Genomic DNA, 21,847 nt, shown 5'->3' on the forward strand with positions numbered 1-21,847 from the left:
TATTGTCTCTAGAAACATCGTTGAAACCAGGAGATGTCATTGCATGTGTGGGTGGTGGAACTAATAGGTTGGATAAGGTATAGTGAGCAGGACTAGAGGCTCTACAGTGAAATAAGCCAATAAACACTAACCAGAACAGAAATGGACAAGACATATTGACATTAAGGAGAGGCATGCTTAGTCGAGTGATCAAAAGGGTCTGGTGAGTGGAGAGGTTGGTTGGTGATTTAGACAGCTAGCCAGGGCATCGGTAGCAAGCTAGCATAGGATGGAGGTCTGTTGTTAGCTACCTCTTGCGTTCCGTCAGAATCAATTACCCTACGTGGCTATCTCGCAACATGATCATATTTAGAGTTAGCAATCTAGTGTTTTGAGTTCCCACTTCCTCAGGTGGTGAATTAAATAGCCTAGTGCCCTAGGTCAAAATGCAAAGATATAAAGAGTAAGCATACACGACTCCAATGCATTTACAAACGGCCAGTGAGAAAAATAGTTACCTTTGAACCCTGTGTAAATCTATCCAAATCAATGTAAGAACAAAAGGGCATGCTAATTTAAAAGATGACTATAGTCATTATTTGCCTGGTTCTGTATAGAATGCAGGTACATTATGGGACCCAGGTCAGGCCATTATCGTTGCGCAGTGGCGAATAATTGGTGCGACCAAATCATGTACTGGGGCTATCAACTGAAAAAGTTAGTCTAGAGCCCTGTTAAGATGCAATTGCTGATATTACATGTGAGATTACACATGACATTATGTGCCCTATAAACTTGGTGCTTACCTCGTGCTCTGGCCTGGAGCAGGGCAGGTGTAACAGTCATGTGAGGCCTACAGTGTGCTTTATGCTAAACTAAGGCTATAACAGCTAACAGTAAACTGGAAAAGTAAAATAAAGGCCTAGACCAGGGATCCCCAATTACATTCAGCCGTGGTCCGATACTCCTTGAGCGAATGGTCGGGGGCCGATTACTCCTTGAGCGAATGGTCGGGGCCGGAACATAGTTCTAAATCATTTGTACACTAAAAAATGACTGCAAGAATCCCAAACAGATAATAGTTTTTGACAAAAACAGAATAATTTCAAACCTTGATTACATTGGGATACGATCACATATGCCTCTCTATTTATGCGTGGGAATACTTGGGAACAGATTGGGACATCCCTACCCTAACCCTAACCATAACCATAACCCTTACTTAACCTTAACCCTTACCTTAACCATTTTAAATGTCAACTTCAATGGGGGTAAGGACATCCCATGGATTCCAGATAGCAAGGACCATACAGCCATTGGCCTAGACATGTCACGACTGAGAGCACAAGAGCAAAGAATCAGTGGCAATAGCGAGCAGTAGTTTCCCCATGCTAGTAACATTAGATAGCTTGTGCTGTAGTAGAGTGACAATGGCGAAGGCGGCTGCAGCAGTTGTTAGATATTACCTGAAAGGTGGACGTTGTTGCTCATTTGTTAGCGTCACCCTTTTCTAGATACATTTTCAAACTTAGTTAAATGATCATCATCTGGTGAGTGGCACTGTTTTTATATTGCAGCTCACTTGCTAACAAACCATCTCTTTGAAAATAATGACAGTGAAACATTGTTGCATTTAAACTTTAGCTCACCAGTTAGTGTGAGGAACGTGATAAAATATGTTGGTTTGTTCATTTCGTTTTCAAAATGAAATTGTTAGCTTTATGTATTGTTATGATTGCATGGGACTACTGGAGTGAATGGGCTGCTTATTCTTTAACATTATGTGACTGCTGTCGCCTGTCTGTCAGCCGTGTCTATGTGTTTGACCAAAACTGGCTCTTCTTCAGCGCCATGGAGTGGACCGGTATTATGATCGCTGTCCTTTCAGCCCCATGAACCTGACACCTTTGATGTGTCACTTGTTGTCGCTATTGATGACAGTGTGACTGTGGTGTTAGGCTACCATAGGTTGTTTAAAAAGTGTGGTTTCTGTTTTGCTGGTCGCATCATTTTATGCTGTGTGTCAAATGTTTTGTCGGTGCCAGTTCTGTCTCTGTGTGATTCATTCATAATGTATCCAAAAAGCATTCCTTCATTAGGAATAGGATGGTCCATCTACAGTAGATAAAATGTCGGGCGCATTAACTGATGTTATGTTTTCTGTTATTTTCTAGATTTCTTTGTTTGACACAACATATTGGAAAATGTTTGGTCCCTCTGAAGGGGGTCCTATAGTCATAGTTCCCCACTGGCGTATAATATATAAAGCATTTATAAGTTGTACTTCCTTTTAAGGGGGACTAAGATACTGTGCGGAGTGAATAACATGGTAATTGAGATATCTTAGCATGCAATTGAGCCATCAGAAAAAGACAAGGTAAATTCAAATGCTGTCAAGACCACACAACCTCAAGACCCATTTAGTGATCGCTGGAGAGACGACTCCCATTGTCTTGTGTTCCGCCTTAGAACAAATTCATTTACATTTCACCTCAAGGTCTATGGACAGGCTACACAAAAGTAATACCATTGACAGAGTGCTTCTGTATAGCCAAGTCTTATAGGTACTGTAGGGAACATTTAATTTCCAAGGTCTGCTATATGTTTTATACACATAACTATAGTTTGTTCAAAACCCATGTCAATTAATTTACTATTATGATGACAAGTCCTCATAATAAATTATTAATATGTAGTGTATTGTATGTATTCACAAATGCTAATGATACCGTACATGAACAATGACTTAATGATTACACAACTATTCATGGTCCACAAACTATTTACTAATGGTTTTATAAGTGGAAACGTTTAGGAAAAGTGCAAATAGATTCTACTGATTTCTTTTCAGCCACACCAAGACAAATCTACTCTTGAGTTTTAGTATACATTGTAAAGGGAAACTGGACTCGTGATGCTATCGAAATGTCATTCGAATTCCATAATCATCCCACCCCTCAGTACTTCTCTTCATTTGCTGTAATTTCTATGTGCTGTCATTCATAGTGAAACACTTGGAACAGGAAAAGGCACACATGCTCTCTGCCGCTCTCTCATTCTCCTCCTCTAACACACACACGCACACACAAACTGGCGTGACATCCATGCCATGTGATCTTGCCAGGCGTTATGCCAAAGGCCAACCATGTCACTTACCAGAAACCTCACACAGAGAGAAAGAGAGAGAGAGAGTAAGAGAGAGAGAGTGTGTGTAAGAGTGAAAAAGAGAGAGGGAGAGAAAGGGAGGGAGAGAAAATGGCTTTTAGTTTTGCAAGAGCTACTTGTCAAACCTCTCCACATGGAACACTGAAAAAGCATATGAAGCATGATGACAATTCTCTGTTATCGTCAATGTTCTTGAGGCAGTAGGTTCCAAGTAAAAAGGAGCACATTAGTTAGTCTTTATGTTAAATTAATATGGAGAGCATGTTTACTGCCCATTGTCTCAGTTCTTGGAAGACTTCCTCTAAAGCACAGAATGAGCCAAAGTAATCAAATCAGTTACCTTTCAAGAATCTTAATAGCTCTCTCGCTCTCCCTCGCTTTCAGTGAATGTGTAGGTTAATAGTTTGTCAGTTTGTATGTGTGTGTGCATGAGTTTATGTATACTGTTTTAGTAGGTGAACAGTTAACAAAACACACTTATCTTCTCCACTTTTCTTTTAAACCTTCCTGGTACAAGGAGTTACACTGCTCGAGCTTCCTGAGGAAAACTGAAGAAAGAAATATATAAATATTAAGCACACCTTCCTAATATTGAGATGTACACCCTTTGGCCTTCATAACAGCTTCAATTGGTCGGGGCATGGACTCTACAGGGTGTTGAAAGCTTTCCACAGGTATGCTGGCCCGTGTTGACTCCAATGCTTCTCACAATTGTGTCAAGTTGGCTGGATCTCCTTCGGGTGGTGGACCATTGTTGTTACACACGGGAAATTGTTGAGCGTGAAAAACCTAGCAGTGATGCAGTTCTTGACACAAATTGGTGCGCCTGGCACCTACTACCATACCCCGTTCAAAGGCACCTAAATCTTTAGTCTTGGACACAATCCATGTCTCAGTTGTCTCATGGCTTAAAAATCCTTCTTTAATCTGTCTCCTCCCCTTCATCTACACTGATTGAAGTGGATTTAACATGTGACATCAATAAGGGATCCCTGCTTTCACCTGGATTCACCTGGTCAGGCTATGTCATAGAAAGACAACGTGTTCCAAATGTTTTATACACTCTTCTGTTTACCACCCCTACCTTGTCACAACGCAACTGATTGGCTAATTAAGAAGGAAAGAAATTCCACAAATGTACTTTTTACAAGTCACACCTGTTAATTGAAATTCATTCCAGGTGACTACCTCGTGAAGCTGGTTTAGAGAATGCTAAGAGTGTGCAAAGCTTATTTTTACTATTTTCTATACTGTAGAATAATAGTGAGGACATAAAAACTATGAAATATGACAGCTTTACACATTCTTGGCATTCTCTCAAGCAGCTTCATGAGGTAGTCACCTGAAATGCATTTCAATTAACAGGTGTGCCTTGTTAAAAGTTCATTTGTGGAATTTCTTTCCTTCTTAATGTGTTTGAGTCAATCAGTTGCATTGTGACAAGGTAGGGGTGATAAACAGAAGATAGTCCTATTTGGTAAAAGACCAAGTCCATATTATGGCAAGAACAGCTGAAATAAGCAAAGAGAAACGACAGTCCATCGTTACTTTAAGACATGAAGGTCAGTCAATCTGGAAAGTTTAAACAAGTGCAGTAACAAAAACCATCAAGCACTATGATGAAACTGGCTCTCATGAGGACGGCCAAAGGAAAGAAATACCCAGAGTTACCTCTGCTGCAGTGGATAAGTTCATTAGAGTTAACTGCACCTCAGAAATTGCATCCCAAATAAATGATTAACAGAGCTCAAGTAACAGACACATCTCAACATCAACTGTTCAGAGGAGATTGTGTGAATCAGGCCTTCATGGTTGAATTGCTGCAAAGAAACCACTATTAAAGGACACCAATAAGAAGAAAAGAAACACGAGCAATTGATATTAGACCTGTGGAAATCTTTCCTTTGGTCTGATGAGCCCAAATTTTGACCGCCGTGTCTTTGTGAGATGCAGAGTAGGTGAATGGATGATCTCTGCATGTCTGGTTCCCACCGTGACGCATGGAGGAGGTGTGATGGTGCTTTGCTGTTGACACTGTCTGTGATTTATTTAGAATTCAAGGCACACTTAAACAGCATGGCCACCATAGTATTCTGCAGCGATACACCATCCCATCTGGTTTGCGCTTAGTCGGACCATCATTTGTTTTTCAACAAGACAATGACCCAAAACACACCTCCAGGCTTTGTAAGGGCTATTTGACCAACAAGGAGAGTGATGGAGTGCTGCATCAGGTGACCTGGCCTCCACAATCAGCTGACCTCAACCCAATTGAGATGGTTTGGGATGAGTTGGACCGCAGAGTAAAGGAAAAGCAGCCAACAAGTGCTCAGCATATGTGGGAACTCCTTCAAGACTGTTGGAAAAGCATTCCAGGTGAAGCTGGTTGAGAGAATGCCAAGTGTGCAAAGCTATCATCAAGGCAAAGGGTGGCCACTTTGAAGTCTTTTTTAAAACACTTATGTGGTTTCTACATGATTCCATATGTGTTATGTCATAGTTTTGATGTCTTCACTATTATTCTACAATGTAGAAAATAGTAAAAATAAAGAAAAACCTTGAATGAGTGGGTGTGTCCAAACTTTTGACTGGTGCTGTATATATCTGACAAACAATCCACTGTTGACCAAACAAGAACCAATGCCATGCTACACCATCTACAGTTTAATTTAATCTTCCATCCAATATGCCAACATTAGTTCATATAATGCAACATACAACTTCGCTAGTTAGGCTCTATTGATAGGACAACCCACACTGTAGCTAAGGCCAGACACAATCTGAGAAGGCAGAATTTCCTTAAACCCTCAGAAATTATTTGAAATTAACAATATAATCAACATATCAAATCAAACACTGCTACTACAAATGCACTGTAATGGTAACAGAATAACTACAAATTAATTGACTAGATATTCTCAGAATTCTTGAAAGATGGTGAAAAATAGCTCTACAGATTGTGTCTCACCATTCCAGATAAACATCTATCAAACTTTATTTTCAGTCCATTTCAGACAATAATCCCAAGACACATATTATATGGGGAAAAAGTGGGGAAAATATAAATAAAAAAGTTTGGAAAACATACCAATAACTAAACACACACACACGTCAAACAGAATCAGGCAGCACAGTATGACAGAACCCACTTCACATCTAAATGACAGGAACTGTGTACTGGACTCAGTTGACGTCATGATGGGATCTGTGACAACACTGCTGGCCCAGAGCAACCATACATACATACATACATACAGTAAAGATGATGAGGAAATAATGTATGTCTGCCCTGTATCACCTACCATGCACACTGCCATCCCATTGCCTCATTATCATCTCTAGATGGCCTCACAGAAAGAAGCCAGATGGGTAGGGCCTTTTTACACAGAGCATTTGTAGTGTGGTCCCTCCCTCCCTCTCGTCAAGTGCACTAGTTAAACCAAGGAGCCAAAGAGACAGAAATCAAGGCGTTATTTTTCAGCTAGCACTGTAAACAAAGAATTAGAATCTCATCTCAAATATTGGTTGTCAAATGAATAACATTTACCCCCAAATACTATAAGTGAAATATTTTCTCGCACTCCAAGCACCAAGTACAGTAGCAACAGTAATAGAAAAATATGTACTGGTAAAGCAACATAGTGGGTGGGTCCTACAATGCTGGATAATAAACACAGAGGTGGAAGGTGACAGTAAATCTAAACATTTCCTTTACAGTTGATCGCCCCGATGTTAAAGAGTCCATACTGTTCAGCCAAGCGTCTGATGAAGGGTAAAGCCAGTTGAGCGAACCCTACAACCTCTCTCTCTCTCTCCCTCTTTCCCTACCCTTTCTCCCCATGTACGTGTCTCTAGCTGTGTGTGTGTGTCTCTCTCTCTCTCTTCTCACCGCCCCCCTTTGCCCCCCGTGGAATGTTTCGTAGTGTGGAGCCTATGGAGGAAGGGCATCCCAGGACACAGCATACAAAAATACAGCTGTTGGGCGCCATCACAGAGTTTGGCAGCCGTCCAACTCAAAGATGGGCGACGGTAAAGGCCTCGGGTTGAGAAAAAAAAGGACACTCTTTCCATGTATGTCGTTGTTAAACATTAAAGATAAGAACTTGGCAGTACACCTCGTGGCCCTCACTGACTTCCCAGCAATAAAGCAAAGAACTATGAAAGAGGTGTCATCGTGTGGAGTCTATAGACAGGCAGGCACGTACAGACCTACACACAAACATACACTGAGCCTTTAGGTTTAGATTGAGATCATAAGCAGAGTGTTGGGAGTCTCTCTGTCTGTATATCCTTCTCTTGTTTGGTATGACAGCTGAGATGGATTTCACAGTGTTGAGAGCTGTGTGTGAAAGGCAAACCTGTAGGCTTGGAGTGCTGGATGTCAGCCATGTTAGTTAAAGCTACACACACACACACAAGAAGCAAATGAGGCCAACCTCTAACCTGACACCGCCCATTCCACCTCATATTGATGAAAACATCTTGGAAAGATAAAATAGAGGGGCCATCTTGCAATGTACTGGTCTATGAATCATGAATCATCTCTAAACAAGAAACAAGAAACACTAAACAACAGAAAGTGTGTGTGTGTGCGTATGTGTGTGTGTGTGTGTGAGAGAGAGAGAGAGAGAGAGAGAGAGAGAGAGAGAGAGAGAGAGAGAGAGAGAGAGAGAGAGAAAGCGAGAGTAAGAGGGAGAGCAGGAAATGAAGAAATTGCCACGAGCGACATGCAAGGCCCAAACAATACAGTAGGCATTGTGTGTAGTCACATGTCAGGGGTTTCATGGGATGCAGACAGTAACACAGAAGTCAGACCCCAGGTCATAGAGAAGCACTGATCCAGTATGGTACTGTCAGAGTAAATGGTTGTAAATCAGGGACTCTGTCAAAATGTTTGCCAACAAACAGCAAGGATGTAGCCTATTGATTCCATCGAATCAATAATGGACTATATAAACTGTACTATGCATTTATTCACAAACAACATAATTTATAAGTATCCTATGGAGACACGTGAATAAGGCAGGCACATTCAAACGAGTACAGACCCATAATACAGTATCAGATAGAATTACAAGAAAACATCTTGGATACATTTATAAGCACTTCTCTAAACTGAAACCTTTATAGTCTACTCCTAATGCTTTGACAGGTATAGATTGATTTTCTGTACACTATGACTTAACATGTTTAGTTAGCACTGAGGACATAAAAGTACTAATATATATAAGGTGGTTGAAGCCTATATTAATAGCACACAATATGCCGGTCTGATTGCAGTGAGTTACTGTAGCCTCTCTCCTTTGGATACCATAACTTTAAGATCCACAGCTATGAATAGGCTACATGGTATGCAACATATGTGTGGGTCTATGGTTAGGTGGCTACATGTGTTGTATAATGCCTATAGCCTACAGGGGTGCGTTTTTGGTTGAACTTGATAATGACGCAATGACCGATATCATTCCACTTTCGCCACTCATCCTGTTTGAAACATTGCAGGATATCTTTGTTGACTAATAAAAAGTGTTACATTTCATTTCAGTTAATTGGCAAAGTATCATACCATTTCAAAACATCTGCACAAATTCCTGTAGTCTACTTGAGGGTTATATTTTTCGGAAATTCAGTTGCATTAAATCAACATCATGATTCTAACAAAACCTCAAAATCTACGAAATTGTTATTCTACAAAACTATCTAAAGTGAAATATCTGTTTAGCCTATGTCAATGTCGCTATGTCATCCGATAATTGATGTAGGCTATCAAGCGATGGATATGAAAGATGGGTAGATTAACTCTACATTACGAGGAAATAAAACATGGCAAAAACATATGCGTTAAATAAACACTATAGGCGTGTATATCAAACCAAGATGAAGGCGAATGTTTACCCGGTATGTCGGTCCTCCATAAAAGGGTAGTCAGTAGTCGGCACTCCGCACAGCGTTATTTCTTCAGATGTAAAGTTTGCAGGGTCCGTGGCCGTCTGTAGCACAGGCAGGCCCCGAGTGCACCTCGATCGCTAGCTCCAAGGACTGTATCGCTCGCTCTCCTATCTTGAACGATCGCCCCCCATCTCTCTCCTTCTTTGCGTGCCTCTAGTCCTTGTGCAGGGTGTGAATTCCGATCACATGGACGCTATATGAATTGTGCGCAGGCTGACATTATTATACATCTGATATACTTTCATCAAGACAGCCTAGGCGTCTAGAGGCTACTGTATAGTCTTTCAGATGTTACTGTACTTTATTGTAAATACAATAAACAGTTGCCATAAAGGGCATGTGGTAGGCGTACTCACCTTTTAGTTGACACCTTTACACGGACTCGATACACTCTAATGAGTCTTAAATGCGTATTTCCAAACCAAATTGTATTCATATGACAGAATTCAGGACAAAGGAAGCAGCTATACTTGACCAAGTGAATTGTTTTACTCTATGAAGGGTGCGCTCTGGAGTGCATTTACATGCACGGTTAACTCACGTGGCCTATGCGACGACTGTTGCATGACGTGCATGTGTGTAGTTTATAACTTTGGGGACCGACAGCGGGCTACATAACATAACATGACCTCAAGTCAACTGTCCCCTAACTACTGTATCCGTTTTACTGTAGTGAATCTACATACCACCCCCTAATGTCAGAAAACAAAATTGATTTACATTCCCTGAAATGCCTCAGTCTATCCATGACTACAGTATATACTGTATTTCCATAAAAGCTGATATATTTCATGTTTGTAAGCCATGCCCTTAAGCTTTAACTAACTGTGCTTTTCGAAACCTAAAGCAGTTGATCTTAACTATGTAAAATGAGGCAGAAAATAGTCCCACAAATCATTAAACATATTTGAATGTGTGCATATCAACGCTGGGGTGCAGTGTATACTATGCCCACTGGTTATATAAAGTCATTGGTAATGGTTCAAATCACACTGTCATTATTACTGTATACCTTTTAGAATGTATCCTAATGTACAGTATATCCTTATACATGTCAATATTGTAAAATAACTATTACAACACAATAGGGAAATGTGTATGTACACACTACAGGTCAAAAGTTTGGACACACCAACTCATTCAAGGGTTTTTCTTTATTTTTTACTATTTTCTACATTGTAGAATAATAGCGAATACATCAATACTATGAAATAACACTTATTGAATCAAAGTGGCCACCCTTTAACAAGAGTATGCAAAGCTGTCATGAACGTATCCTCTGCAGCAAAAGGTAACTCTGGGTATTCCTTTCCTGTGGTGGTCCTCACGAGAGCCAGTTTCATCATAGCGCTTGATGGTTTTTGCGACTGCACTTGAAGAAACTTCAAAAGTTCTTGAAATTTTCCGGATTGACTGACCTTCATGGCTTAAAGTAATGATGGACTGTATTTTCTCTTTTCCGGACATAAAATGGGCTTCTTCTTTGACCAAATAGGGCTATCTTCTGTATACCAACCCTATCTCGTCACAACACAACTGATTGGCTCAAATGCATTATGAAGGAAAGCAATTCCACGAATGAACTTAACAAGGCACACCTGTTAATTGAAATGCATTCCGGGTGACTACCTCATGAAAGCTGGTTGAGAAAAGCTAAGAGTGTGCAAAGCTGTCATCAAGGCTAAGGGTGGCTACTTTGAAGAATCTCAAATATAAAATACATTTAGATTTGTTTTAACACTTTTTTTTTATTCCATATGTGTCATTTCATAGTTTTGATGTCTTCACTATTATTCTACAATGTAGAAAATTGTAAAAATAAAGAAAAACCCTTGAATGAGTTGGTGTGGAGCTGGGTTCATCCAAAATCTTGGGCATGTCCCAAATCATTCAAATGGTTTTCTTAACTCCTTTCCTTAATATTGAGCGCTGATCTGAAACAGACTGACTAGAGAAAGCAGTATGGTGGAAGCTCAGCTCTCTTACTGTTTAAGTACTGAAACAGATGCTGTGACTATAACTAGTGCTCCATTTGTAACCAAGTGGGAAGTGGGAATTTACAACACACTACTGGAGAAATATCCACTTTAATGGCCTCTAACTGATAATTACTAGTGTGAAACTCGTCCATCATCCTGAGCTCCCACATGCTGACCTCTGACGTCACTTACCTCGGAAATGACCTGGATAACAGAATTTTCTGCAGTTAAATGCAACAAAAACATTGCTTTTTATAAATTATCTGTTAATATGTTTTTTGAACACTATAATTTGTTTACAAGCATGATGATAACTGCACGTTTAGTTTATGGTTTACACAGTTTGTTGGCCATTAGCCAATAGGCGTTTCTGAACAAGTTCAAAGCATGTGAATGCATCCAACTGGTATTTACGACTTCACAACTGGTTGATTCACACCTCCCACTTGGTTACGAATGCAGCATTGGGCACGGACCTTCTCCTGGACAGGCCCTAGGGTTGCAGGAAAGGGAACAAGGAAAGGAGAAATTAAGCAGGATCTTGGTACTTAAAATTAACAATGAGACACAGTTATAATCACTGATAGATAAATGTTATGAATAGGTTTTCATTCAATAATTTCAGCCTGTCCTTATCAGATCAGTCCTAGTGTAGGAAAGAAGATGAGGAAAGGAGGCTATATAAGGCCATTGGGACACAGCCATGGCCATTGTTATGGTTGGCAGAGACCGAAGGTGTCTGGCTGTGATTGGCTACTGTGTTCTCAGGGAGGCAGAACAGAGCGTTGTCTCTGTGAGAACGATTCTGGGACCATGTGAGGAACTATATTTTGATATTATGAGCGCTTCACCCAAAGCCACTCACAATAACTAACTTGCATTGTTACAGACTCGATGACACAGCCCCAGCAACAGGCCATGTCCATGGCAGATATTATTGGTATTAATAAGACAATATGTACACAGGCTTATTCATATATTTTACAGAACGATACATTAGCTTTTTTTTCTCAACAGAGGATGTATAAAATAATGTTAGCTACAAATATAATGTCTGTCACCTGGGGAGTCAATTTAAACACCCATACTGAATATATCCTTTATTTTTAGAATTAAACATTGTCACTTGTTTTCCTCCAGTCATACAAGACAGCATGTTTTTTTCCTTCTAGAGTGTTGAGGGGCATACTATCCCTCATACGCCAAACTAAAGTAACATTTATTATTACAGAAGTCTTAGTGATATGGTATATATGCACCCACATTTTGCAGGCAAATAGCACCAAGGCGTGTCACTCAGGGCTTCTTGAAAGTCAGGACAGTCCTTGCCGGCAGGGAAACTTTATTTTTTTATACAGTGGGGCAAAAAGTATTTAGTCAGCCACCAATTGTGCAAGTTCTCCCACTTAAAAAGATGAGAGAGGCCTGTAATTTTCATCATAGGTACACTTCAACTATGACAGACAAAACGAGAAAAAAAATCCTGAAAAATCACATTGTAGGATTTTTAATGAATTTATTAGCAAAATATGGTGGAAAATAAGTATTTGGTTAATAACAAAAGTTTATCTCAATACTTTGTTATATACCCTTTGTTGGCAATGACAAAGGTCAAATGTTTTCTGTAAGTCTTCACAAGCTTTTCACACACTGTTGCTGGTATTTTGGCCCATTCCTCCATGCAGATCTCCTCTAGAGCAGTGAGGTTTTGTGGCTGTTGCTGGGCAACACGGACGTTCAACTCCCTCCAAAGATTTTCTATGACGTTGAGATCTGGAGACTGGCTAGGCCACTCCAGGACCTTGAAATGCTTCTTACGAAGCCACTCCTTCGTTGCCAGGGCGGTGTGTTTGGGATCATTGTCATGCTGAAAGACCCAGCCACATTTCATCTTCAATGCCCTTGCTGATGGAAGGAGGTTTTCACTCAAAATCTCACAATACATGGCCCCATTCATTCTTTCCTTTACACGGATCAGTCGTCCTGGTCCCTTTGCAGAAAAACAGCCCCAAAGCATGATGTTTCCATCCCCACGCTTCACAGTAGGTATGGTGTTCTTTGGATGCAACCCAGCATTCTTTGTCCTCCAAACATGAAAAGTTATATTTTGTTTCATCTGACCATATGACATTCTCCCAATCTTCTTCTGGATCATCCAAATGCTCTCGGGCCTGGACATGTACTGGCATAAGCAGGGGGACACATCTGGCACTGCAGGATTTGTGTCCCTGGCGGCGTAGTGTGTTACTGATGGTAGGCTTTGTTACTTTGGTCCCAGCTCTCTGCAGGTCATTTACTAGGTCCCCCTGTGTGGTTCTGGGATTTTTGCTCACCATTCTTGTGATCATTTTGACCCCACGGGGTGAGATCTTGCGTGGAGCCCCAGATCGAGGGAGATTATCAGTGGTCTTGTATGTCTTCCATTTCCTAATAATTGCTCCCACAGTTGATTTCTTCAAACCAAGCTGCTTACCTATTGCAGATTCAGTTTTCCCAGCCTGGTGCAGGTCTACAATTTTGTTTCTGGTGTCCTTTGACAGCTCTTTGGTCTTGGCCATAGTGGAGTTTGGAGTGTGACTGTTTGAGGTTGTGGACAGGTGTTTTTTATACTGATAACAAGTTCAAACAGGTGCCATTAATACAGGTAACGAGTAGAGGACAGAGGAGCCTCTTAAAGAAGAAGTTACAGGTCTGTGAGAGCCAGAAATCTTGCTTGTTTGTAGGTGACCAAATACTTATTTTCCACCATAATTTGCAAATAAATTCATTAAAAATCCTTTTTCTTTTTCATTTTGTCTTTCATAGATGAAGTGTACCTATGATGAAAATTACAGGCCTCTCTCATCTTTTTAAGTGGGAGAACTTGCACAATTGGTGGCTGACTAAATACTTTTTTGCCCCACTGTAGTTTTATAATTTATAAAGAGGAATTTAAAATAATATATTTTCAATATTACACATTTCCATATCGGCTCTGTAACTTGAAATTACATTGTTCTGAGCAAAGGATCCCAATTTGAAACTCTCTCTCAAAAAAAACTGCCAATAGTTAATGTAAACTGAAAAATGACCTTATGTAGTTTCTTGCAATAGCCCCTTGAGTTTAAAGAGTATTTCTCTCAAAAACTGTAATTCCTAAAAAAATGTGTCCGGTGATGTTGTGAACTCCGTCACATGTTTAAAATCCTAAATTAATCAGGAGTGAGCATGGTCAGCTCCACCATTCATGTCCCCATTATACATGTATGTAATGCAACAAGGCCACACATGGTCTGTCATTTAAAAATAACTTTTGATAGATTTAAACAAAACATTGAAATCACCATGGTGACAAGTTCACAACCATAGACTCCATCTGCATGATAGGAAATTAATTTTGGAACAAATATATATTTTTTATTTGATTTAACTAGGCAAGTCAGTTAAGAACAAATTCTGCTTTACAATGACGGCCTACACCGGGCCAAACTTGAACGACACTGGGCCAATTGTGCGCCGCCCAATACGATCCCAATCACGTCCGGTTGTGATACAGCCTGGATACGTTAGAATAAATTAGATTTGAGTCATACAGCAACTCCGGAAGAACACATTTGCTACTTTGTATAGCACTTTAATGAAGATGAAAAAATAGTTTTTTTGTCAACTCCGTAAAACATCAACTCCGTCAGAGTGCTGAAAGATCTGATAGAATGGTTATATTTCTATTGGGGGTTTTCAAATAAAACAGTTTTGTACATTTGACAAATGTTTCTATTGAAGCAAAAATGTCTGTTTTGAGTATTTGTTGTCAACTCCGTCAGTGGCTTGTCAACTCCGTCAATGATAGCCAGCCCTATTAAAATCGATATGTGTTCAAATTCAGAAAAAAAAAATTTTAAATCACTGTTCTGCAACACATGCTTCAACTATTGACACATTTGCTGTGCTAGACCGAAGGGATAATGTTTGCTTAATAAACGTCGTTTTATGTTTTAAAACAGGAAAAACATGCCAAAATGCTAACGAAATTAGTCCGGAAGCATTATATAGCGCTATAAAACAAAACAAAAAGAAGTTTGGAGATTAGATTATTCAAATATGTAATTATAGCAGTGTTAGAATTAAACAAGCAAGGCCTTTAAACACTTGTTGGACAATACATGTAAAAATGAAATGCCTTTTATGGTGTCTGACAGAGTTGACATAAATCCAGTTAGTTGCATTTAAAAAAAAATATATACAGAATTAGGTTGTTCCTTTACATGGTTTGATAGCTAATACTAATAATATACACTACATGACCAAAAGTATGTGGATACCTGCTCAATGAAAATCTCATTCCAAAATCATGGGCATTCATATGGAGTGGTTTTCCCTTTGCTGCTATAACAGCCTCCACTCTTCAGGGAAGGCTTTCCACTAGATGTTGGAACATTGCTGTGGCGACTTGCTTTCAGTCAGACACAAGAGCATTATGAGGCCTGGCACTGATGTTCGGCGATTGGGCATGGCTAGCAGTCGGCGTTCCAATTCATCCCAAAGGTGTTTTATAGGGTTGAGGTCAGGGCTCTGTGCTAGCCAGTCAAGTTCTTTCACACCAATCTCGACAAACCATTTCTGTATGAACCTCGCTTTGTGCACGGGGGCATTGTCATGCTGAAACAGGAAAGGACCTTCCCCAAACTGTTGCCACAAAGTTGGAGGCACAGAATAGTCTAGAATGTTATTGTATGCTGTAGTGTTAAGATTTCCCTTCACTGGAACTAAGGGGCCTAGCCCAAACCATGAAAAACAGCCCCAGGACATCCTTCCTCCTCCAACAAACTTTACAGTTGGCGCTATTGGAGCAGGTAGCGTTCTCCTGACAAATCCCGATTCGTCCGTTGGACTACCAGATGGTGAAGCGGGATTCATCACTCCAGAGAACGCATTTCCACTGCTCCAGAGTCCAATGGCGGTGAGCTTTACACCATTCCAGCCAACGCTTGTCATTGCACATGGTGGTCTTAGGCTTGTGTGTGGCTGCTCGGCAATGAAAACCCATTTCACGAAGCTCCCAACTAACAGTTTTTGTGCTGAAGTTGCTTCCAGAGGCAGTTTGGAACTCGGTAGCGAGTGTTACAATTGAGTATAGATGATTTTTACGCGCTTCAGCCATCCCGTTCTGTGAGCTTGTGTGGCCTACCATTTCGTGGCTAAGTCCTAGACGTTTCCACTTCACAATAACAGCACTTACAGTTGACCGGGGGCAGCTCTAGCACGGCAAACATTTTACGAATTGACTTGTTGGAAATGTGGCATCCTATGATGGTGCCACGTTGAAAGTAACTGACCTCTTCAGTAAGGCCACTCTACTGCCAATGTTTGTGTATGGAGATTGCATGGCTGTGTGCTTGATTTTATACAACTGTCAGCAAAGGGTGATCCTGAAATAGCCAAATCCACTCATTTGTGTGTGGATTTGTCTGTGTGTGTATGTGTGTGTGTGTGTGTTTGTGAAAAAAAGTATGATTGTCTGGTCTTTCATGAATCCCTGCACTATATAATCTGTCCACCTTTTATTCCTGGTCATCCTCACGCCGTGCATCACTCAGGTGGATGTCTGACATTGGCATAAAACAGTGATCCATGGTCTGTTGTAACCAGATGCTACATGTCCACAAACACCAGGAAGCACCAGCCCAGGCCTCCCACTAGGAACATTGTGACCTGCATACTGTATATGAACAGGTTGTTGAGCACCCCAAAGTCAAAGCGCCGGTGTCCTAGCAACAGCAGGATCACGGACAGCTTGTACTGCAGCCGCAGGAAAAGGCGAGCGCTCACGTACTGCAGGCAGAAGAGAGCAGACAGCGACACCCAGAGGAGGGAGGTCAGAAGGCTGCAGCCAAAGTAGAGCAGGAAGCGCAGGAAGCCGTACATGCAGCGCGAGCGCAGGTACAGGTCAAAGTTGTTGTACTTGGTGCGCACAAGTTGGGTGGTGCGCGCCGGCCCGCAGGCCGAGTGCATGCAGGTGGTGTGGGGGCCATGGAAGCTGCGCACTCGCCGAGGGATAGGGATCACAGGCATGAGTGGGTGAATTGAGGTCTAGGTTTCTGCGGGGAGTCCCGGCAACAGGCTTCGTCCTCTGCTTCAGGGGTGGTGAAGGTTAGCATCATTGGCTGGCTTTTAGTGCTTAGCACGGGACCACAGGCATGGAATGTAGGTCTCTGATTAGGCCTGTTTGGTGAATGTTGCTACGTGCATCCAAAAGGCAACAGGGCTCTGTAAAGAGGGAACAACATATTTACAAATACACATGGACAAGGAGCTCTCCATCTCACACACACCTATTATGGATGTAACCTAGACTTGGTCACTAGGTCTAATGTGCTCAAATTGTACACACCCTTCGTTTAGAAAATGGACATTGAGTTTTCTTGAAAGATGTCGTGGACACTGAATTCTCAGCAATCGATTCGATGCTGCATGACTTTCTCAAACGTCTTCCTATTCACCACAATGGTGGTGGTGCGCTCTGAAACGACTGATGCAAGTCAACATGTTATAACTCGTTGCACAAAGATATATACACAAAGTAACAAACTGAGTAGTTGCAGCAATTCCCTCGGATACCACGTTCCTTTGATATAAATGGCTATACTTGCTAATGTAACTCAACAGCGGCGGTAGGGTGTTGCTCTGACAACCGGTGAATACGTCCTGTCGTAAAATATTTGTCATTCTTCTCAAGACAAAATCTGAAATTTAAAGGAGAAGAGCTCTAATTATTTGGGATTTTACTGTAGCCAATAGAGTACCACAGTATGATTCATAGTACCCAGCAGTCAAATAGGTAAATGGTCCCAATCGTTTTTCCAAGGTGACTTTTATCAATATATTTACCTGCAAAAAATGTTATGTTAATTAGCTGCTAATGGGGCTATAATAAAGAACTGCAAATACCATGTGATCTGGACAAGACTGCCAAATCGAGGCAATGGTATGTATCTCTGGATCAACTATCTAATGTTAGCTAAATGTAGTAATGAATAACTTGGGGAAATTTCATTAAATTGACAAATTAGTTAGCAACAGCAAGCTAAATTTCCATAAATGTTGAATGCTTTTCGACCTGTCCCCAAATTAATATAGTTGGTTCAGAGTTTGTTTTGATATTTCAACCTACATGTTCTGATCGCGTCTGATCTGGGTGGACAAAATCAACATGCATGTGATGGCACACGCGGTCGCACGCACGCACGCAAGTGGTCTGGTCAGCATGCAAGTCTACACGAAACACAGCACTTATTTTAAGTGTTTCTAAAATCCGCTATGGGGAAAAAGTTATGGTGTAAAAACGGTTGGAACCATTTCTCTGTTTGACCGCTATGTTGTATGGGTATTATGACACCTCCACTGTGGGTCTCTATTACATTTTTTATTGGTTTCTTACCTGTATTTGAGAGAGATTGGAGGTCAAATACATGGCCACCTCATGTGATAGCCTCACAGACAAAGATTACCCCCAATCTGTCATTGGAATAGTGGGAGAGCGAACTGATAGTGTCACTCAAACATAAAAGGCCTAAACTCTAGGTCATTCCTAAAACATGTAGGCCTTTTAAGTGTGTTTTGAAACCATAACATGTATCAAATTGATATCTAAATATGTTTCATAGATGATAGCCTACACCAAGGCTGTCAAACACATTCCATGTAGGACCTAGTGTATGCTGGTTTTTCCTTTCAATTAAGACCTAGACCACCAGGTGAGGAGAGTTTCTTACTAATTAGTGACCTTAATTCATCAATCAAGTAGAATGGAGGAGCTAAAGACTGCAGACACTTGGCCCTCCATGGAATGAATTTGACACATATGGCCTACTTTAAAGTTTATCTAAAAAATAACTTATGGCTTACGATCAGTAACCATAAATTCTTCATAGCCATAAGATCATCAAAGACAATACAGTATTTCAATGCACTGAGACACATTTAGGAAGCATTGCAGCTTCTGATGTCACTAGGTCCTGGAGGGGGGCACGTGTCACCCTGGTAAACTTGCTCTAACCTCTCTATAACTTTTCCAGCAGATCAAGCAACCTTCATTGGGCAGATTTACGAGGTGGTCGAATGATTACATCCTGGCCATTTGTCAACCAGCAAGACGGCCAGGGGAGAGACAAGGCAGCCGCAGATAAATCATAAACAGAAGCGTTTTTAAAGAGTTTATTACAGTCGTTAATGGTGCGCCGGATCACTTTGTGCAGGATTTAAAGGTATATTATGCAAAATCAGAAACACTAACCTTATAATACTTGATCAAACATGCATAAAGCTGTCGCCGAGGCTGAATAAATTCTCCCAATTAACTTGCTTCCAGATTGTGATTGCTTTTACTAATTAAATCAACAGTGTAATAATTTGAGTGTGGCTGATCTGATGTCTGATTTGGGAAAACAGAGATAAGGACTTCTGCTGAGACCTCTGGTGAGGATGATTAAAAACAGGAGGGCATCTATTCCATCCATAACAAAATGCTTTATTTCTCTACATGTTCCATTGTCGCCCAACTGAGCTGCTTTGTAGGGAGGTATCTACTAATCTTATTAGGTTATCACCACATTGTCACGTGGTCACATCACAACCAACCTTCTCACAGCTTATTTGCAACGTTGTGACAATGTCATCCAGCCTATTAGTAACAAAACCATGTCAACTGTACAAAAGAGGAGAAGTGCCATGAAAGATTGTAAGAAAGATACCTAGAGCCTCAGATTTGTAGGCTAGGCCTAATGGATGGCACTGGCGACTAGAGGGTATCTGTAGCCCAGCTCAGTTGGTAGAGCATAATGCATATAGTGTGGGTTCAATTCCTGGGACCACCCATATGTACACACATGACTGTAAGTCACTTTGGATAAAAGCAGCTCCATTTATATAATATATTTGAATATATTAAATTGTTGGTGGAGTGGAAGGAGGGAGTCGCGGCACCAGGAATCCAAGTTTCTTTTTTAAATTCTTTCTTGTACGACTCCAAAGAGAAAAAGGCTAAAGTCTTGCAGGAACTTTGGTAAATGAATACAGTATTGGCACAAAAAGAAAATCTAAGTAAACGGCTGGTTTAAATAATGACAATTATAACCTTGCAGTAGGCCTATAATAAGCCTGCATTCACTTGGACACATTCACATGCTTTGAACTCATTAATGGCAAACAAGCTGCATCAGCCATAAACTCAAAGTACAGCTATCATGCTCGCAAACAAATTATAGTGTTCAAAAACCATATTAATAAATAGCTTTTTATAAATAAGGTTTTGTTGTTGCATTTAACTGCCGAAAATGCTGTTATTCTTTAGTAGGTGACGTAAGAGGTCAGCATGTGGAAGAAATCGGAGCTCAGGGATAATAGACAACTTGCCCACTAGTTCGAGGGGCATTCAAGTGGATTTTTCCCAGTCATATGTGGTAAATACCCCCTCCTCACTTGGCTACTAACACAGGGGAACACTGGCCTGTTGGCTCCGTAGTCAAACTACTTCAACAATAATCAGATTCTGAATCTGTCTTCTTCTATGTTATTATGGCGGTCCGCAAGCAAGCGTTAATAATAATTTCTAACATTTCTATAGTGTTTTTCATAGAATCTCAAAGCGTTTCAAGGGTAAAAAAAACGAACAAACAAGCAATATATCATGACAGGTCAACCAATAGATGCCAAATCTTTTAAAGCTGCATCCTCAGAAGATAGAGAGGGTCATTGCTTGAGTTTGTCATCTTCACTAGGAACACTCTGTCTCAGCACTGCTGTATTCCTCTCTCTCCCATCCCTCTCACGCATCAGGCAACTCCTCAAATTATGTTCTTACAAGATCAGGAATTGGCAGACAGGTGAAACAAAAAAGCTGGTACTGTGTCCAGATTCATTTTTTCAAACAAAAACATTAGCCAGCTAGCTAGCTAGCCAATCCAAAGAGTGTTAACCTGTCAGTTGATCTGTTAGAGGTGCGTGTCACCACCTATTGTACGGGTGGTAAACTATAGAAAAAATATCCATTGTAGGAAAAAAGGGGGAAAGACCAACATAATAAAAAAGACAAAAAATAGACGTGTAATTTTCTCCGATTTCTTCTTTGTTTGTGCTGTGCAATTTATGATCATTGCAATTAATGTTACAAAGCCCATATTTTTCACATGTAACATATCAGGTTCCCTTGATTGCCAAGCAACATTCCCTGGTGCAGTCTTATTTACCATGGCGTCTTCAACGCCACTCGCTCCTTCCACTCTTCTCACCGCCTCCAGGCACGCTGGACAGCCCTTATTTTTGCTACCTCGGCCTTCTTTGTCCTAACAGAGCAATCCAGGTGCTCAAGTGCATGTTCACCACCACAGTTGCAGCATATAACTTCAGCTGGCATACAATATTCTTCCCGTATGCATACACTTGATACATGCCCAAATCCTTTGCATTTATAACACTGGAGGGGCTTGTGCACAAAAGCTCTTACAAGGTACAGTGTCTCATAAAGCCTAGCTTTACATGAGAAAGGAGAGACTCATCAAAAAACAACAATATGGATGAAGTGGATTTCCTTACTCAATCCACCATACGGGTCAGTTGACTTGCACCAATCACTTCACCTACTTCCTCAGGTATATAATCTGCATCCACATCATGCGCAACCCCAGAAATAACCCCCTTGACATGCACCCTGCTTCGGAAATCCATACACAACATTACATCAAATATTATTGGGCTCCTGAGTGGCGCAGTGGTCTAAGGCACCGCATCTCATTGCTTGA

The 21,847-nt window shown here is 40.8% G+C and overlaps 2 protein-coding genes across 4 annotated transcripts in view; both read right to left on the minus strand.

The window, feature by feature from the left end:
• Positions 1–10,183, minus strand: part of LOC109867910 (nucleus accumbens-associated protein 2-like) — a 45,803-nt gene extending 35,620 nt beyond the window's left edge. The window contains exons 1-2 of one of the 2 annotated variants that reach the window (XM_020457232.2): positions 9,450–10,183; positions 9,040–9,286 (exon numbers count right to left, since the gene is read on the minus strand). The gene's annotated coding sequence lies outside the window, so the exon portion shown is untranslated. Of the gene's footprint in view, positions 1–9,039; positions 9,421–9,449 lie in introns of those variants that run through there. The other variant, XM_031802279.1, reaches the window with a different exon arrangement.
• A 981-nt stretch (positions 10,184–11,164) lies between these two features.
• Positions 11,165–18,729, minus strand: tmem250 (transmembrane protein 250). Of its 2 annotated transcripts, none has more exons than XR_004205070.1 (4): positions 18,490–18,729; positions 17,443–17,794; positions 16,610–17,318; positions 11,165–11,565 (listed from the first exon to the last, which is right to left on the minus strand). XR_004205070.1 is itself a non-coding variant. In XM_031803298.1 (4 exons), the coding sequence occupies exon 4, from the start codon at positions 17,121–17,123 to the stop codon at positions 16,704–16,706; it is 420 nt and encodes a 139-aa protein (XP_031659158.1). In that variant the 5' UTR covers positions 17,124–17,318; positions 17,443–17,580; positions 17,698–17,794; positions 18,490–18,729; the 3' UTR covers positions 16,360–16,703. The 2 variants fall into 2 exon arrangements, 1 of the variants encoding a protein (XP_031659158.1); XM_031803298.1 differs by lacking the exon at positions 11,165–11,565 and having other exon boundaries at positions 16,360–17,318; positions 17,443–17,580; positions 17,698–17,794.
• Between the last annotated feature and the right edge of the window lie 3,118 nt (positions 18,730–21,847).

Source organism: Oncorhynchus kisutch, linkage group LG23, assembly GCF_002021735.2.
Source record: "Oncorhynchus kisutch isolate 150728-3 linkage group LG23, Okis_V2, whole genome shotgun sequence".
Lineage (NCBI taxonomy): Eukaryota > Metazoa > Chordata > Actinopteri > Salmoniformes > Salmonidae > Oncorhynchus > Oncorhynchus kisutch.